Source organism: Eulemur rufifrons, chromosome 20, assembly GCF_041146395.1.
Source record: "Eulemur rufifrons isolate Redbay chromosome 20, OSU_ERuf_1, whole genome shotgun sequence".
Lineage (NCBI taxonomy): Eukaryota > Metazoa > Chordata > Mammalia > Primates > Lemuridae > Eulemur > Eulemur rufifrons.
In genome coordinates this window covers 8,999,791-9,019,415 of record NC_091002.1, presented here as the reverse complement: position 1 = coordinate 9,019,415, position 19,625 = coordinate 8,999,791, and the positions used below count along the sequence as shown (strand labels likewise).

Genomic DNA, 19,625 nt, shown 5'->3' with positions numbered 1-19,625 from the left:
AGGTGCCCCATCTGGTCCCCACACCAGCCCCTCCCAACTGGGCCTCCTTGAAGCACTACTGTTGTCTCTGCTGAATCATTCTTGAATCTATATTTTACAGTCTAGGCCTCTATGGGTAATGTCTTATGTAAGGTTATAAGATTCCGAGCTATGTGCTCTGCTTCTAAATATACTCCTTTTAACTCTGAGGAATGTTCTCTTCCTTCACATATTCTATTTGTTTTATGGGGACACAGACTTCCACCATATCCCTGGTGGTTCTCACCTTTCCAAAGGTGAGATTTCTAATTATTTGTCCTCTAACATATGGCACCACTGTAGGCTGGCTTACTTTTTGCCTACAAATGAGTTTGAGGTACAATAAAAACTTACTGAAGATTTAGATTAACCACACCAAGGGGACATTTTTCAATTAACACCACCAAACAACAGCATGTACCTCTTGTTCTGAAGATTTATTTTCTTAAAGTGGACAGAGGCTATTTTTCATAACACAGTCTAGTGTTCCACTGGGGACTGATACGTGGGACACAACGTGAATTCCATTATCCAGGAGGAAAATGGCTTTTCTTCCTGGGATCTTCAGCCAGCTCCAACTCCTAGGAAGGCCCAGGTAGCAGTTATTCGTCATTTCTCTGTGTGAGAATGACAACATTCTACACGAAAGATGAGCCCAGACAGGAATCACCCAGTGAGGGCCTCCCTCTTACCCCCACCCACGTCTCTCTTTTCTAAATGAATGGAAGCACCGATCACCTGTACCATTTTACCAGGTTCCGCTGAAGATCCATGTGTTTGCTCTTGATCCTCAAGGACAGAGTGTCCCTCACCCTTCTAGTGATGTCAACAGGAACACACTCTTGAACAAATAAAATGCCCCTTTTACTGTTCCGGAAATCTAACTTTGTGAAGCCCAGCACACTGAGAGTCACTAGATCTGTGTGGCTACCACCTGCTACAGCTTCTTTCTATGCAAGCTTCATCATGCACCCCAGAACACCTATGTTTTTGATGTGGTTTCTTAAATGGTTTTAGGAAATGATTTGCTACAGAAAAAAAAAAAAGAAGAATATTGGTTAAAATAAAAGTTGGGCTCATCTTTGGATTTCAATGATGCATTCTGTCCTTGTTCCCAGTGGCATGATCACTAGATATCTGAACTGGAAGGTACTGTGAAGACTTTGTTTCTCGTTACCCCTTTAAAGCAATACGTCGTCATCACCAATATCTTGAATTCAAAGAATGTGTTCCTTTCTCTTTAATTTTAATGTTTATCATTTTTTTTCTTGCAATATGATAATATGATAAGTAGGAGATAATTTTTTAATCAACATTGGTCAAGTAGAATGGAATTCCCAAGGCCTTAGGCTAAGCTTTGAAGAAATATGCTTTATACACATATTATAGAGCTACCAAAGTGCTAAAGACAGTGGCAAAGCCATGAAGAGAGAGGTTTTAATAAGTCATTGAGCAAATCTACTGGAGACTCGAAAGGATATTTTTATTCGTATTGAATTTTGTTTAAGTGAGTATTTTTGAGGCACGAGGGCCTTCAGCCAAGTTTGGGGAGACTTTATGAAACTACAATTTGAGTTAGAATCAAAATTTAACTAGTATTTCTTCAAAACTGAGTATGGAAGAGATTCCTCAAAGTTATGGGCCTTCTCTTCATTGTTATTCAAACTACATTTGTCACCATTACTCATGTCAGAAAGTATTTAGCTCACAGCTACATGTAAATATAGGAAAGCCAGATTCCATTACGATAATTATAGCCTTACAATGACAAAAGATTCAATTCTCTGGCAATGGTTCCCTTTATTAAGGCAGTCACAGACATAACAGGTCTCTCTACTCACCCACTATTTTGACTAGTGGCACAGAAGCTACAACAAGTTTGAAGAATTAAAAAGGCTTTTCTTTCTTTAGCATACACATTTGGTTCGATGCCCTCACCCCTTTACTCATCAAAAAGTACTTCAGAGGAATATGAGGAATGATCTGCACTGTTACGACAGGCGGACTTGCCATCCACTCTCCCCTTCCCATCCAGTGACCACACTGCACATGCCTTTCACACGAGCACGATGAGAACATGTAAGATGATACTGTAAAGACATCGATTTTTATTTTTTGAGAAACATGCCTTAAGTTATACCTTTCAACACAAGTTATATTCCATACAGAAAATTAAAACATTAGATGTCATTCTACCACACCAGTCATGGTCATGTTTGTATTTCACAAAATATTTTTGAATTTTTCTTTGGAGACTTTGAGTATTTGGCATGTCCTCAATGATGACAAATATTTATTTCATGAAAGTAAATGTAATTTCTGGAGGAGCCAATGTTACTCAAGCAGTGGCTCTTCACACAATAAGGTGTTTGCTGTAGTTTGGGCCACACAAAATGAGATATATGTATAAAGAGGTAAAACTGTTCCCCTTACGTGAGTGATCCACACATAGATCTGAAGGAAACTGGGATATTCTAAATATATTTCTCTATTTACAAACTGTTCAAGAGAGAGAAATGAGTAATTTCTACTGCCATATGCAAGTATATATATTATTTACAGATAATTAATTTGATTAAAATTCTTAACCACAAGCTATCTGTGGGAATCAACATATTCTTTGTCCATATCTAGTGTGTGCTGGGAAATGCATGTCCATCACTTCAGGTAATATCCTGGCAAGACTCCTTGTAGGGCAGTCAGGAAGTAGACAAATCCTGTCCTCAAGGAACAACTGAACAAAATTGTCAAAAACAGCCATATCCAGGCTCTCAAACCGATTAATGGCCAACTATACATTAAAAAGTGTTTATAAAAAACTGCTGAATCTCAAGTAAGTAGAGTGGGCATCTGTAGTGTTGTTGCCCTGGGCAGCTCCAAGCTGAAGCAGTACATGAAGTACTGCTACTAGAATGGGGCTAGCCATAGACACAAGGGGCTTCACTAATGGAAGAGGCTGAACTAACTGGGGACAGAGGGTGGAAAACCTGTGCCCTGCTACTAACGGGAACAGCTTGCAGCTCTCCCAGCCTAAGACTACAGTCCTGGTTGGATCAAACAGCAAACTAGAGTATAACCCAGGAACTTAACAGGGAGCCCCCAGAGATAAGAGAACCACAGAGGGACTGGGTAAGCTCTCCTCACATCCCTGGCTGACCTGGTGGGAACAAAAATGCACAGAGAAGGCAGGAGAGAGCCAGATAGACAGTAGGAGGTGGAGCAGGCGTGAAAATTGCCTGAACTTCGAATGCATTCCGCAAACCACAAACCAATCTGTTGGCAGAGAGTGGAAACCTAATCTACTATTTGAGCTCAGCCTTTGACCAACAACTAACTGGCTGGTCTCTAAGCCATGTAGACCCAGGAAGTCAGGCTTAACAATAAAAATAAGGGTTAAAAACAAAACAAAACTAAGGAGCTCCATGAGGGGCTGAATACTATAGAGGAGAAAGAATCTACATATTTGGTCCAGATAAGTCACCAAGAAAACAAAAATGAAATAAAACAAAAAACCCAAAACAACAACAACAACAACAATAAAAGACTGTGTAACAATCATAATGATCTCAGAGGAAAAAGTCAGAATCCCAAGTTGTTACAATATATTATTAAAAATGTCTTATCTAGTTTTTATCCAGAACAAAAAATAAAAGCCAAGTGAAAAAACAGGAACATATGACCAATACTCAGAAAAAAAAAAAGCAGTCAATAGAAACTGTCTTACTCTGAATGGACACAGATGTTGGATTTAGCAGAAAAAGACTTCAGTATGTTGTTACAAATATGTTCATAGACTAAACCATATTTGATAACAAAAGGAAAACACAATGACAATGATTCAAAATAATATCAATAAAGGCACAGAAACCCCATAAAAACTAACTGGACAGAAATTATAGAATTGAAAGTATAATCTGAAATGGAAATTCACAAGAGGATCTCAATAGCAGATTTGCCATGACAGAAGAACCATGTTTCTGAAAGACAGCTCAATTATCCAACCTGAAGAACAGAAAGAAAAATGTTAACGGAAAATGATCATAACAAAATATCTGTGGGATGTTTTGCAACGTATTTGCATTGGTAGTTCAAGAAGGAGAGGAGAGAAAAGGAAAAAAAAATGTTGAAGAAATAATGGTCCAAAGCTTCCCAAATATGAAGGGAAATATCTGCACATTCAAGGAGCTTGATGAACCCCAAATAGAAAAAAATACTACAAGGCCCACATCAAGACATGTCAATCAAATTGTTTAAAGACAATGACAATCTTGAAAGAAATAAGAGGAAAAAAAAAAAGATTCATCTTGATCAGGAAAACATCAGTACAACTGATGTCTAACTTTTCCTAAGAAGCAGAAACAATACAGGCTAGGAGGCAACAGAGTGAGGCATCCAAAATGAACAAAACAACTGTCAAACAAGAACTCCATGTCCAACAAAACCAACAAGGGTAAAACAAAGACATTCTCAGCAAATAAAGACTGAGAGAATCTGTTCCTGGCAGACCTGTCTTACAAGAAACAGTAAAAGAAGTCTTCAGGCTGAAAGTGAACAACATCAGATGGTAATTTGAATTCACAGGGAGAGAGAGAGAGAACACTAGAAACAGTAAATAAGAGGGAAGGTAACTACATACTGCTATATAAGTATATTTTTCTCTTGTTCTCTTATAATTCTTAAAAGACAATTATATAAGTCAATAATTATAACAGTATTGTTGGATAGATAACATATGTATGAAATATATACATGACAATAAGAGCAAAAAAGGAGAGAGAAAATGGAGCTATATGGGAGCATAGTTTCTATATCTATCTTTTACTAGAATAAATTTAGTTCTAATTTCAAGTAAACTGAATAAATTAAGATCCTTATTGTAATCTGCAGAGACGCTGCTGAGAAAATAACAAAAAATATAGTAAAATACCAACAGGGAAATTAAAACAGTACCCTACACATATTTATTTAACATAGAAAAAGGCAGTAAGAAGAAACAGAAGCAATAACAACAAAACCAAGAAACATGTAGAAAACAAAAATCAAAATGGCAGACGTAATTCCAACCATATAAAAAATACATTAATGCAAATGAACTAAATACTTCAATCAAAAGACAGAGACTATAAGACTTAATTTAAAAAAACAAGATTCAACTACATGCTTTCTACAAGAGACACACTTTAAATTCAGAGACAAAAATAAATTCTAAGCAAAAAGATAGAAAATGATATATCATGCAAACAGTAATAATAAGAAAGTGCAGCAGCTATATTAATAGCAGACCAAATGGAACTTAAGACAAGAAATAGTATTAGACACAGGAGGGAAACTTCATAATAAAAAGGTTAATAGTTAAGCAAGATGTAACAATTATAAATATACACACAACAATGGAATCCAAAAATACATGAAGCAAGAACTGAAAAAACTGAAAGGAGAAATAGACAATTCCACAAAAGTGAATATTTCCAATGCTCCACTCTTGATTGAACAACTAGGCAGATAAAGAGCAAGGACAAAAGATATGTACGATTAACCACCCTGGCCTAACGAACGTCTATAAGACACTTCACATGATGGAAGAATACTCATTCTTCCCACGTGACAGATCATATACTGGGCCACTATCAAGTGTCAATCAATGTAAAAGATAAATAATACAAAATATGTCCTTCTCTGTAATTAGATTTAATTAGGAATAAATGATAGCAAAAATGTGGGAAATCCCTGAATATCTGGAAATTAAACAACACATTAATAAAGAATTCAGTAGTAAAATAAGTAATCACAATGGATATAAAAATACTTTGAACTAAATGAAAATGAAGACACAACATATCAAAATTTATAGGACACAGTTAAACAGTGTTTGAGAGAAAGTTACAACTTTGAACACATGTATTATAAAAGAAACAAACCTCAATCCCAGTTCTCACCTAAAGAAATTAGATTAAGAAGAGCAAATTTAAGCAAAAGGAAATGGAAGAATATCAAATAGCTGAGTAAAAATTAATGAAATTGAAAACTGAAAAAACAATGGGGAAAAAAATATCATAGAACCAGAAGTCAACTATTTGAAAAGATCAACAAAATTGATAAACTTTTAGCGAAGACTGACCAAGGAAGAAATAGAAAAGTTCAAATTACCAAAATTAGGCATGAAAGAGGAGACATTATTACCAACCGTATAGAAAGTAAAAGGATTTAAACAGAATATTATGAACAATTTTATGCCAACAATTTAGATAATTTAGATAAGATGGTCACGAATTACTAAAACTGAGTCAAGAATAAAGAAACATCTTCAGATTTTCTTTAAAACAACAGAGTTACAACACTAAAGTAACATAATTAGTTCAGTAATTGAAAATCTTCCCACAAAGAGCCCAGGCAGAGACAGCTTCACTGGTGACTTCTAACAAATACTTCAAAAGAAGTCGTACCAATACCACACAGAATTGTTCAGAAAATAACAGGGGGAACAGTTTCTAACTTATTCTACTGACACAGAAAAGTGATTTCCAATGCTAGGAGCCACTTGAAGTCTAAGTGGGTCCTTGGCTTTGAGCGAGAAAGAGTGCAGGAGTGAGCCTACGGTGTACAGTGAGAGTGAGATTTATTAAGAAACTACAGAAAATCTACTCCACAGACAGAGTAGAGGCTAGCTCTCTCTGCATAAGAGAACCGCCTCCGGTTTCTGCTGCCTTTCTATTTAAGCTATGATTTAATTATAGGCTAAACAAGGGGAGGCACATTCATGAAAGGGGTGGTGTTCCTCCACCATCTTGGTTCTAACCAGTTGGAACTTGCCCTCCCTCCCTCCTGTTTTGATCTGGGCAATTTGAAACTTTAAGTCTTCCTGACTCAGTAAGGCAGTGCAGCAGCAATGCCCAAAGCAATGCCCAAAGCTGTTCCTAATGCAGTACCTGCTAGTTCTGTGTCTCACTATGAGGCCAATGTTACCCTGATACCAAGGCCAGGAAAAGATATCACAAGAAGGATAAACCACAGATCAATATCCCTCATGGACACAGACATAAAAATTCTTAGCAAATTACTAGAAAATCAAACCTAGCAACATTTAAAGAGGACTGCATACCATTACAAAGTGGGATTTATCCCCAAATGCAAGGATAGTTTAATATCTGCAAAGCAGTTACTGTAATATATATATATCATTAAAGGACAAAAGAATAAAGGAAAAAAACATATATATATATATACCACACATGATAACCTAAATAGAAATAGAAAAAAGCCATCTGGCAAATTGAACACCCATTTTTGATTAAAAGCAAACTGTTCAATGAAGCAGTGAGTAAAGGGAACATCCTACACCTGATTAAGAGTGTCTAAAAAACAGCATAGCTGACATCATACTTATTCATGAAAGCCTAAATGTTTCCCCAAGATTGGGAGCAAAATAAAGATGTTCACTGACTCCACTTCTACTCAACATTGTATTTGAGATTCAAGCCACTGCAATGAGATGAACAAACAAATAAACAAAACAAAAACCAAAAAATCCCTCCAACCCAAATCAGCCTCCCAAATTCTCTGGGAATACTAAAAATAATTTTCAAAATGCTGTCTACTATTTTCTGAATTATTTCTGTTTCCTCTGGGTCAATTGTTCTCTACTTGTTCTGTCTCATTCATGCTTTTGGGTTTTCTTCAAATGTAGAGAGTCCCCCCCCCCCCCCCCCGCTACTCCTTTTTCCATATTTATGAATGAAGCACATGTAAGTGCTACATTGAGGTTATAAAATTCTATGTCCTCCAACAGGTTTCAAGTTTGTAAATGGGAAGACAGACTCCAAGGTCTTGGAGAGGCCTAGCTGAGCATTCACAGAGGTAAAGTGACCTGGGACGATCCTAGCTCTGTCTCTCCGTGTTTTGTTTGTGGACTGTAATTTTCCCCCTAATGTAGGAAGAACAGCATTGTCATTAGGAGACAAGAGTCTAAAGTCAGCGGGCCTGTCTCAGATCCAAGGGCTGCCAGCAAAGCCAACTGTGTGATCTTGGAAACAGCCCAAGCTCAGTGCCCCCCATGCAGGAAGAGGACAGTGACATCACCTGTCCCCAGCGTCCTGAGGATCAGATAGATGGCAAAATGCACGCGGAGCGCCCAGCAGAGAAGGTGCTCCATAACACAGGTTTCCCTTCCCCTTTCTTCCTTCAGTGAAGGACAGGCTCGGCCCTCGTGGGCACTGTTTCTCAGAAATGACAGTCCATGTGCTCTGGGTCTAAAAGGTTTTGCACTGTCACAAGTAAGTGGGCAATAATGTGCCTTTCCACATCCGGTCATCATCTCTAACAGCAGGAGGGCTGTCGGGCCTCGAGCGTGGACTCCAGCCACTTGATTTCATACCTTTAAACTCAAATTGTGTATTTTGAGAACTGCTTTATCATTTGTCCCTGAGATCTCTCTGTTTGAGTTTATTTGTGTGAAAAGGGGAGGTGGTTTCCTGCTGTTGGTGTTCCTGGAGGCTGCAGTTTTTAGCTCCTGGCTGGGAATTGGATGAAGCAGTGGTCATACCAGAGAGGAGGCCCTGGGCCACGGGACACCAGGCCCAATTATCACCACCCAGAGTGTCCTACAGGCACCCCTGTGGGTGCCTGTGTAGTCACACTGGGCACAGTAACACTTGATAATGAGTGTCACCTCTGAGCTCCTGCAGAGCCCTCAGAGGTCCCCCTAGATCCTCCTGTCTGACATCAAGCCACAACCCGCTCCACTCAGTGATTTAAGGTGGAGCAGGACAAATCATCAACACCTGCTGAACACTTGCGGCCCTTCCATAAATATTCTCAAACGTAGCTACAGAACCTGTTCATGTTACCACCACAACCGCCAAGGCAAACTGAAAACTCCATATGCTCTTGCAAAGACGCGTGCCAGGTGAGCAAAACCTCTGTGGATCTGGCAAGTCTGCTTAAATGCCAGGGATGAGGCTCCCCTGGCGGTGTGACGGGGCAGGGGCTGGCCGGGCCACCCGGCAGACAGGAGCTCCAGCGAGAGGGGCCTGCTCCTAACCAGGGCAAGTTCAGAAAACAGTATCGATTTGCTACAGACCAAGTGAAGCTGTAGAATTCCTAAAGACATTAAAATCACATTTTTTTTTTTTTCCTTTTCTGAAGTGGAACTGCCTTCTGGAAAGAGTTCCAGATCAATATGTACTGTTTTTGTTTTAGTAATAATACGATCATGGCTGTTGTCACTCTGTCTAATTACATGATCTTTTAAAAAAAATTATGCCAGAGTCTACACTTTTTTGTTCTTGGTAGTAGTATTGGCACCCGATTTGCTGTCGCTTTCCTATACTGTTCCCCCAGGTAGTCCCTTCCACACTGGCTCTGGGCTTGGCCCTGCGACTTGCTTTAGCCAGTAAGACGATAACATGCAGGACACAGGCCAAGACTTGCAATGCCTTATACAGTAGGACTCACCTTCTCTGCTGCTCTTGGGATCCCAGCATGGCTGCCATGTGACGAAGCCTGGGCCAGCCTGCTGGGCAATGCAGTCACCTCTGTCACTGCAGCCAACAGCCAGCGAACACCCTCTAGCAGGGCTGCCTCACCCGTCGGCAGCTAACTACGGACAAATGCTGAGCCCGGGTGAGGCCAGCAGAACAAGCATACAGCTGAGCCCAGTGCCACTTGGTGACCCTCAGAATCCTGAGCTAAATAGAGTTATTGTACTAAAACCTCTGCATTTTGGGGCAATTTGTTATGCAGTGAATGCTGACTGATACATGCTCCTTTATTATTTAATAGAATGGAAAAAAGAGTAAACCATAGAACAGTTACATTTTGTACAAGGACACTTCTAGTCAGTCATTAGTTTTTCTTCATTTACAAAAACAAACAAAAAAATAGAATAAAAATCACCATGGCAATACTGTAAGAATGTTTCTGAGAAAATATCTTTGTTTTCATAGAATTCCCAAAGGACCAAATTAACCGCTCCTGGTGACCCCCTGAAATCCTCCACTGGTGTCCTAAACAGCATTGTAGGAATGGCAGCAGCCACACTGTGTCTTTATCTTTGCTCCTCAGAGGCTGTGGGAGGAGCCATTTCTTGGTGTGGTGAGCTCCTTGGATGTCCACCAGAAAGTCTCGCTAAGTGCCTAAGAAGCGGCTTATTTTTTAAACAACTTGCTGTTCCATTAATGTTATTGGGAAGTACCTTTTCTGGCCAAAATATAAATGCTAACATGCTCTATCTTACTATTACAATCAAAAGTCACTACAAAAATATGAATGTAGAATAGGTTCTATTATTATAAATAAAGATTCCTGCTGCTGTATTATTAAAAGAATTGTTTCTGCTGTGCCAACACTGCTGTTGCTAGCACAGAGGAACAAGATTGGGTGGGAGAGCCCACCTCCCTGGGAGTCTGCACCACCTGTCAAAGCCTTGAACCCACCAGGATAGACGAGTCTGTCTCCACCTCCACTACCTCCTAACTTTAATTTAAGGTATTGATTGTTCTGAGCAGATTTCAGACGTTTGTAGAGTTCCAAAACGTGCATCTCCCTGCTGAGGTCATTATGGGAAAAGTGGTTGCAATGAAATGGATTCAGTAATTGCCAAAAATGTAGATTTTTGGACATACTAGGAATAAAAAAATTGCATTTAAATATCGGTTGTGTTCATGTGCAAGGTTAATCAGAAACCCATGCAAATCTCAAAGAAAGAGTAACAGAATTCTTTTGAGTACAGTCCATTCATTGTACAGCAACAGGAGGGAAGTTAACTGAGGACCAAGAAGACGTGCTGATCACCTGGTCATCTCCCACTGACCCCGACATAGCGTAGCTGTTCAAGGAAAGTGTGGGGTATAATGAGGGGGATAAAACCCACACAGCAAGAAAGGAATTATGGAGATATTCAGCTATTGCTGGGGCTTATTATATATTGGAGCTGATTTGCCAAAAACTCACAACAAAGCTGAAAATCCTCTGCTGGCCAGTTTGGCCACCTGGGGGCTTGGGGACGCCTCTGACTCCTTCCTTGCCACTCTTCTCTCCTCATCTCCAATCAATAGCAAATTTCACTTTTTAGGTATTTTGTCCCCCTTCTAATGTCCCAAACTCATCTGACAGGCCCCCAATGGGGGTAGGGGGTGCATCGAGTGTGGTCTTAGCCCCATGCCCTCTACTGCCTCCATCTCCCCTCCATCTCCATCCCACCCTTGGCCAGGGCAGCTTCTGAAGACGCAGGTCTGACCACAGCCCTCCCGCCTGAAACCCCTCCATGGTTCCCGTGGTCAAGGCCTGCCGCCCGCAGTTCCCAATTCTTCCATGTAACACCCTATTCACTCTGGATTGTCTTGTGAATTAAATTTGGGAGCATTCTGACTCTCAGATACTCTAACAAATCCATTCAGCATGCCTAGCAGCACGGCCCACGCCATGCTGGACCAGAGAGGACGACAGGTCTGGTGGGGCCTGGGCTCTCCAGGTGCTAAGTCCACCCTCCTCCGGGCACCTTCCTGACTCTTTCACTGGAGCCCTTCCCATCTTGCAGGTGTCTGCGTTTGTGACCCTGCCTATGTCCCGTCTCCCTTAGGTGGCTCACAAGATCCTCGGTGATGGGACCCCACTTCCCTCTCGGTCATGTCTCCCCCACCCTGTCCGCCATCTGCAGGGGGAGGGGTCGTAGCATTTCTAACCAGTTATTTTCCCTGCAGAGTTTCCAGGTCGGCTGCCTCTGTGGCTCCCATGTCCTCCTGCACTGGAGTTCTCCTGCCACTGCCCCACAAGCCTCCTTTCCTAATCCTCAAGATGCAGAGGGGGTGGGTCCTGCCTCTGCAATGAACTTCTGACCCTCCACATAGAGCTCAGAGCCCCATCCCGTCTTTTGGATGCTTTCAGAACAAACTGGGCATTCAGTCCTCATAACTCCTGTGTGAGGCCAAAAATGCATTTTCATTCTTCTGCCTCCCTAACTTCATACAGGTCAGACAGCATTTATACTTCTGCTTTCAGCAAAACCCTCAGATCTCAGAAAACAGTAGACACTTAACAGAGGCTTCGGAACAGAAGCCAAAGCACCCTCCCACTTCCCCCAGCCAGAGCATAAGTGTGCACCCCTCACAGGTGCCATCTGGGTTGTGAGGGCCTCCTCAGATGTCTGGGTGTCTCAGGTCCTGGGCCCTTTCCCTGCCAACAACTCCCCACCCACCGCCAGTTGGGCTCCATGGGCTCCACTGGTTGGCGCTGCTCTGACATCTGAGTTTACCATTTCTGAATCTCTTCCCGACTAAAGCTGTCTCCCTGCAGCTGTGTTGGGTCCTCGCTGGTATCTCCAGGCCTGACCTGCTGGTCTCCTTGGCCCGTCATGCCCTTGTGGTTTCCCTGTGGGGTCTGATTCTGCTCCCAACCTCCTCCCTCTTGCTTCCTCCTGCCTCTTCCCCCTCCAGAGCACACCCCGCCAAGAGAGCCTCAGCTGCTACGATGGCCCCACATTGCTGGGGAAAGTCATGGAGCCCCAGTCAGACTAAATTCTCAAACTAACAATGCTGCTTGAAAGTTCCTCCAGGAGTCTTCTAGAATCATCACTTCCTCCAAGTCATGGCTCTGAGCTGTCTCCAATCTGCTCATGCCCCTAAGTCCCCCCACCATGCTGACCTCAGCCAACATGAACCCCTCATTTCCTCCCCCACCCCTCTTCTGTCTCAGGCAAGCGCAAGCTGACTTCCGAAAGGCCAGCCCTCCAGGACTGCTAGCGGCCCGTCTCCTCCCCAGGACCCTGGATCCTCTGCTCTGAACATCTTCCCACCACCTACAAAAATGTTCTCCCTACTTAGCCAGAAACAAACACCCCTTCCCTTTGACCACATGGCCTCCTGGAGGTCAGACCCGCTCCATAGTTTCCTGCCCTACCAAACTGGTGGAAGGGCTGGCCTGTCCCTCTCTGCCACTCCGTCCGGGGGGAGCACCTTCTACCCTCACTGCAGTGGGATGACTCTGCAGGCGAGGGCTGATGCCCCTGAGCAGTGGCTCTCGCCCTCTGGCCAATTGCTGCTCTGAAGGGTCACACGTGCTGCACACTCGGCAACTGCTGTGCCCTGTCACACCATGTCCAATATGCACATTTCTGGGAATGCAGTTCAAATGCCCTTACCTGCTCGCCAGTCCACGGAAGAAATGATTCATCTAGCAATTTAACTCCTCTTCCCTTTAGACTATCAATGTCTACTATTTCTTCCAGCAAGGTTTAGCTCTACCAAGAACCTATAACCTCTCAGTAGAAACTCTGGAATGCAAAAATCAAGGAGCCCACATGTGACAGCAGAAATACTTCCCAGACTGTCCCCACACACACATTTCCAGCCTCTGTGGCTCTGGGATCGGTGTCCCTCTCATCTTGCTCACGTTTGTCCACGGCCTCTCCCTCTCACAGGGTGATGGACAGCAAGGACCCCCAGCGGGCTCATCAGTGCTGCCGCCTGCAGGCCCCTCCGACGGCCATCACCTCGGGTCATCTCTGACCAGGGTCACTGCTGTTCATCTAATCTTTCTCCACTGCTCCACCTTCCACAGACACTCAGCAGGGAAGGGCACTTGAACGCCTTCAGTTTCTGTGCACACTAGTTTCACTCCCTAACTTTCGCCGGGCGCTCATGAGTTGTCCCCCTAGCCCTGGAATCCCCACCGCCCATTCCCAGAAGGCTGCTGACCTCCAGCTCCTGGAACTCCTCCTCCTCCTCCACGTCATAGGACAGGGTGTGGATTTTGATGTCATCAGCCGAGAGGTCAATGAACTTCCCGTCGGGGTACTCCAGGCTGTCTTTGGTGGGGGACCGGTCCTCGATGAAGGTGGTCTCGCAGCAGTCGGCGGCCACGCCATCGCCCCAGGAGCGCAGCAGGCCCTCTGAGTACAGGAAGATGTTGGGCCGGGAGTGGGGCTGCACCGACTGCTGCAGGGTGTTGGGGTCCAGAAGCTGCTGCACGGGCTCATTCCTGCTGCTGTCCAGGACAGCCGGCACTGCACTGGCCACCACCCGGTGGCTCTGGTACTGGGGCGTTGGGTAAACGGACACCAGACCATCCCTGCTCTCGGCCATGAAGTTTCTGGTGTTAATTAAGCCGTTCCTCTTGCCAGCATCGCTGATTTTACTGTGCACCAGCACGCTCTTCTGTTCAATGATGCCATCCATGGTCCTCCCAGGCTGGGCTCAGGCTGGCGGGCTGGACTCGTAAGTCACACTGGCCTCATGGGGCCCATTTCTGCTGGAGGAGGAGGAAACAGAGATGAGACAAGAAAATCACATTTGGAAAAAAATGTGCTAATCACCCAGACCCGTATTGTTTCAGATCGTACTAGTCAACCGAGATGCACAGCAGCTGGGGGAGTCAGGTGATGTGCAGTCCCACCTATTCTGTGACTTTTAAAAAGGCTGTCGGGGTGGCCAGCCAGAGTAAGCCAGCAATTGATTACCTGCATGTTATACAGTTCCTGCTTCCAAAGGAAGGAGCCTCTGCAGGAATTGGATCCATTGCAGCCCTAGAGGAACCTGATTGCCAGCAGCCACCCTGTAGCCCAGGGGTGAACCCAATCACATTAGCATCCGACTTGCCCACAGGGAAATGAGACTGCAAATCTGTGATCTGAGACTGACTCTTCCCAAGTACTGGGCTATTCATTCAAGCAGGAAATCATGTGATCAGAATAATCCCTAATTAGTGATGATCCCCTTGAGCTGTCAGGTCTCAAATGTGAACCCCACAGCAAGGCATCTCGAGACAGACACAGTTTAGGTCTCTCAGGGTGGCCTACAGCCTGCCCCCAGCGCAGTGCTGAGGACCACCCGGGTGCTTGTCAGAAATGCAGAATCTTCAGTCCCACCTGCACCTACTGAATCAGAATCTGCATGTAGCACGACCCCAGCTGACTGGTCTGCACATTAAAGCTGGAGGGGCTGTGCTAGAGTGTGCAGGGCCAGCTGTGGCCTGCTGAGCAAGTTAGCTCGATTTTACAGGTCATTATTTACTACACATTCTTAAGGTTCAAATAAACATATCAAACAATTTGTATTCTTTTTTTTTTTTGAGACAGAGTCTCGCTCTGTTGCCCGGGCTAGAGTGCCATGGCATCAGCCTAGCTCACAGCAACCTCAAAGTCCTGGGCTGAAGCGATCCTCCTGCCTCAGCCTTCCGAGTAGCTGGGCCTACAGGCATGTGCCACCATGTCTGGCTAATTTTTTTCTATATATTTTTAGCTGTCCAGATCATTTCTTTCTATTTTTAGTAGAGATGGGGTCTTGGTCTTGCTCAGGCTAGTCTCAAACTCCTGATCTCGAGCGATCCTCCCGCCTCGGCCTCCCAGAGTGCTAGGATTACAGGCGTGAGCCACCGTGTCCGGCCTAAACAATTTGTATTCTTAAAGAATAACATTTTGCTTATTGAAGTGAATTTTTCCAACTTTGAGTATCATATATTATGATTATGAATGAAAGGAGTTGAAGTTAGTGGAATTTTATTTTTGTCATTGCAGTATCCTTCCACATCTCTTTCAACACAGACAGACCTGTCGTATATATTGCCTTTCACTTCATAATTCCTAGGAGCTTCTTTCCTTCCATGTTTGCTTGTACCCACTCCTACCTGCCGACAGCCCTTTCCTGAACCTGAGTTCCTCAGCTCAGAAATGAAACTGATTGGAGGAGAGAGATCGCCTCCGGTGACACTGCAACTAGCATTATCCACCTGGCTTTGCACCAACACACTCTGGAGTGTCACCCCAGCATAGCCTTACTGTTCTTACTGTTCTTCCAATGCCCTTTGTAAAGGATACCTTCATGAGGGTTTTTTTTTGTTTGTTTGTTTGTTTTCTTATATTCAGAACCAGTGGTTACAAAGAAGAAAACCTCTACATTTGACCCTTTATTTCTGCTTAGACAGTCTCTGCTATGTCTCGGATGCTGCCTTCCCTTGACAAAATTCCTTCTGGGCTGCATCAACCACTGAGCTCCCAAAGTCATCCTCTTGGTGGGGCCTTGGAGTCTGTGTTTTGAGTCCAGCAGAGGAAGCTGGCTGAAGTACACACTGGCCAGTCATGCCACGCATGCTTCCTTATCGATGGTGGGGGGCGGGGGTGACAGCATGAAGAGGGGACTCCATGGCACTGCATTTTCATCCCCAGTTAATCCTCCCTCCCTTAGCCTCTTTCTGTGTCACTGCTCTAAGAGCCCTCCTGGTGAGTGACATACATACCTACCCATGAGTTTAGGTGAATATCCGGTGGACAAGAAAACTGAGGGAATGTGGAAGAAAAGACAAGAAGTTGGTATGCAACAGCTTCTGTAAAAATTTTATATTGTGTAAAAACATATTTTTCTTTACTTGGAGACTATCATGGCATAAAGAGCAGTATACTAAGTCAGGAGGCCAGGGATTTAGCCCTAGTTTTGCTACTAAATACAGGGTGTCCCAAAAGTCACCATACATAGGGAAAATGGGAAGAAATATAAAAACATTAAAAATGTAAAATATAATATAGTATAAAATGAGTTTGTTAATTTTTCCTATGTATGGAGACTTTTGGAATGTCCTGTACATAATTGTGGGCAAGTTGCTTGTGAGAAGTAGCTGAGCAAGAAAAGCTTTAAGGTCCCTTTTAGCTCTGTAATTTGTATCTCTTGGCCCAAGAGTCTTGGGCTTTTAAGGAATTAGAGCGTTTCCACAAAATGACTTCACCGGTGAATTCTAGCAAAAACTTAAAGAAGAACTAATATCAATCCTCTTCAAACTTTTTTTTAAAAAATTGAAGAGGAGGGAACACTTCCTAACTCATTCTATGAGGCCAGCATTACCCTGATGCTGAAGCCAGCCAAGGACACTACAGGAAAAGAAAACTATGGGCCAATATCCCTGATGGACACTGATGTAAAAATCCTCAAAAAAAAAAAAAAAAAAAAAATCAAAAAAACACTAGCAAACAGAATGCAGCAGCACAAAGAATTATACACTATGACCAAGTGGAATTTATTTCTGGAAGGCATGGAAGCTTCAAATTATAAAAATCAATCATGTACTATTACCACATTAATACTAGAATGAAGGACAAAAAAATAGCACCTCAGTTGATGCAGAAAAAGCATAAGAAAATTCAAAACCCTTTCATGATAAAAACACTGAAGAAACTTAAAATAGAAGCATGCTACTTCAACATAATAAAAGCCATATTTGAAAAAGCCACAGTTAACATAATACTCAACGGTGAAAGGCTGAAAGCTTTTCTTCTAAGATCAAGAACAAGGCAAAGATGCCCACTTTTTCTACCTGTGTTCAACACTGTACTGAAAGTTTTAGCCAGAGCAATTAGGCATGAAAAAGAAAGTAAAAGCACCCAAGTAGGAAAGGAAGAAGTAAAATTATCTCTGCTTACAGATGATATGCTCTTATATGTATGAAACCCTAAAGAGCCCATACACACAAAATAAAAGTTGTTAGAATAAATAAATTTAGCAAAGTAGCAGGATACAAAGTCAATACACAAAAATCAGTTGCATTGCTACATACTAACAATGAACAATTTGAAAAGAAAATTATAAAACCAATTCTATTTATTGTAGCATCAAAAAGAATAAAATACTTAGGAATTAATTTAACCAAGGAGGTGAAAGACTTGTACAATTAAGGCTTCAAAACACTGCTGGAAGAAATTAAAGAGTACATGAATAAATGGAAAGACATCCCATATTCATGGATTGGGAACCTTAATATTGTTAAGATGTCAGTACTACCCAACCCAAAGTAATCTATAGATTTGATGCAATCCCTAGCAAAATTCCAATGATGCTTTTTGCAGAAATGGGAAAACCTACCCTAACATTCATATGAAATATTAAATAGCCCAGGATAGACTAAACAATATTGAAACAAGAACAAAGCTGGCATATTTACACTTCTTGGTTTCAAAACTTACTACAATGCTACAGTAATCAAAATAGTGTGGTATTGGCATAAAGACAGATATATGGACCAATGGAACAGAACAGAGGGCCCGGAAATAAACTGTTGCATATATGAGCAAGTGATTTTTGACAAGGATGCCAAGACCATTCAATGGGAAAGGGACAGTCTTTTCAACAGGGCAGGGAAATTGGATATCGACATGCAAAAAAATGAAGTTGAACCCTATCTAACACCACTTAGAAATATTAACCCCAAATGGATCAGTCACCTAAATGTAAGACCTAAAACCATAAAACTCTTAGTAGAAAACATAGGGTAAATGTTCACAACTTTGGATTTGTCAGTGGTTTCTTGGATGTGACATCAAAGGCACAAACAACAAAAGAAAAAAGAAAGAAATTGGACTCTAAGAAAAATTTTAAAATTTTGTACATTGAAAGACAGTATCGTCTACGGCCATACCACCCTGAACGCGCCCGATGTCGTCTGAAAGACAGTATCAATAGAGTAAAAAGGCAACCCACAGAATGGGAGAAAATATTTGCAAATAATATATCTGATAAGGAATTAATATCCAGGATATATATACAACTCCTAAAACTCAACAATAAAATAAATAACCTTATTTAAAAATGGGCAAAGGACTCGAATAGATATCTCTTCAAAGAAGATATACAAATGGCCAATAAGCACATGAAAAGATGCTCAACATCATTGATCATTAGGGAAATGCAAATCAAAACTACCATGAGAGACTACCTCACATCCATTAGGATAGTTACTATAAAAAAAAAAAAAAAAACAACAAAATAACAAGTGTTGGCGGGGATGTGAAGAAATTGGAAACCATGTGCACTGTTGCTGGGAATGTAAAACAGTACAGCTACTTTCGAAAACAGTATGACAGTTCCTCAACTAATTAAAAATAGAATTACTATATTGTCCAGCAATTCCACTTATCAATTCCACTTATGGATATATACCAAAAGGAACTGAAAACAGGGTCTTGAAGAGAGATAAGTTCACAGCAGCATTATTTATTATAGTTAAATATCTGTCTATGGATGTATGGATAAGCAAAATGTACTCTACGCATACAATGAAATATGGTTCAACCTTCAAAAGGAGGGAAATCCCGGCATATGCCACAACACGTTTGAACCTTAAGGACATTATGCTACATAAAATAAGCCAGTCACAAAAGACAAATGCTGTATGATTTCACCAATATGAGACACATAGAGTGGTCTAAATCAGAGACAGACAGAATGGTGTTTTCCAGGGGATGGAGAGGGATGAGGAATTATTGTTTATTAGGTATAGAATGAAAATGGTTATAGAGATAGACGATGGTGATGGTTGTACAACGTATGAATGTACTTTACCATTGAACTGTGCACTTGAAAATAGTGAAGATGATAAATTTTATGCTAATACAATAAAATACGGCGAAAACCCCTTAATTATATTGAATTAAAATAAAACATAGAAAGAAGAGATTTTTAGAGATTCATGCCAAAGTATTTACAAAAAAAAAAAAATAATAATAAATGATGCGATGTCTGGGATTGTTCACAAATCGTCTGGACAGGAAGGAGGGGAAGATTGGCCATGGCTGACAATCAGCGTTGGTTGGTGGAGGCACGTGGTCCATTATACCATTCTCTCTGCTTTCATGT

At 42.1% G+C, this 19,625-nt stretch overlaps 1 protein-coding gene across 1 annotated transcript in view; it reads right to left on the bottom strand.

Annotated features, from left to right (window-relative positions):
• The window catches only part of SYNDIG1 (synapse differentiation inducing 1), a 105,537-nt gene extending 91,328 nt beyond the window's left edge, over nucleotides 1-14,209 (bottom strand). The window contains exon 1 of the mRNA XM_069496266.1: nucleotides 13,707-14,209. Within this exon, the coding sequence (XP_069352367.1) occupies nucleotides 13,707-14,186 (480 nt within the window). The 5' untranslated portion in view covers nucleotides 14,187-14,209. The remainder of the gene's footprint in view (nucleotides 1-13,706) is intronic.
• Nucleotides 14,210-19,625: the final 5,416 nt, after the last annotated feature.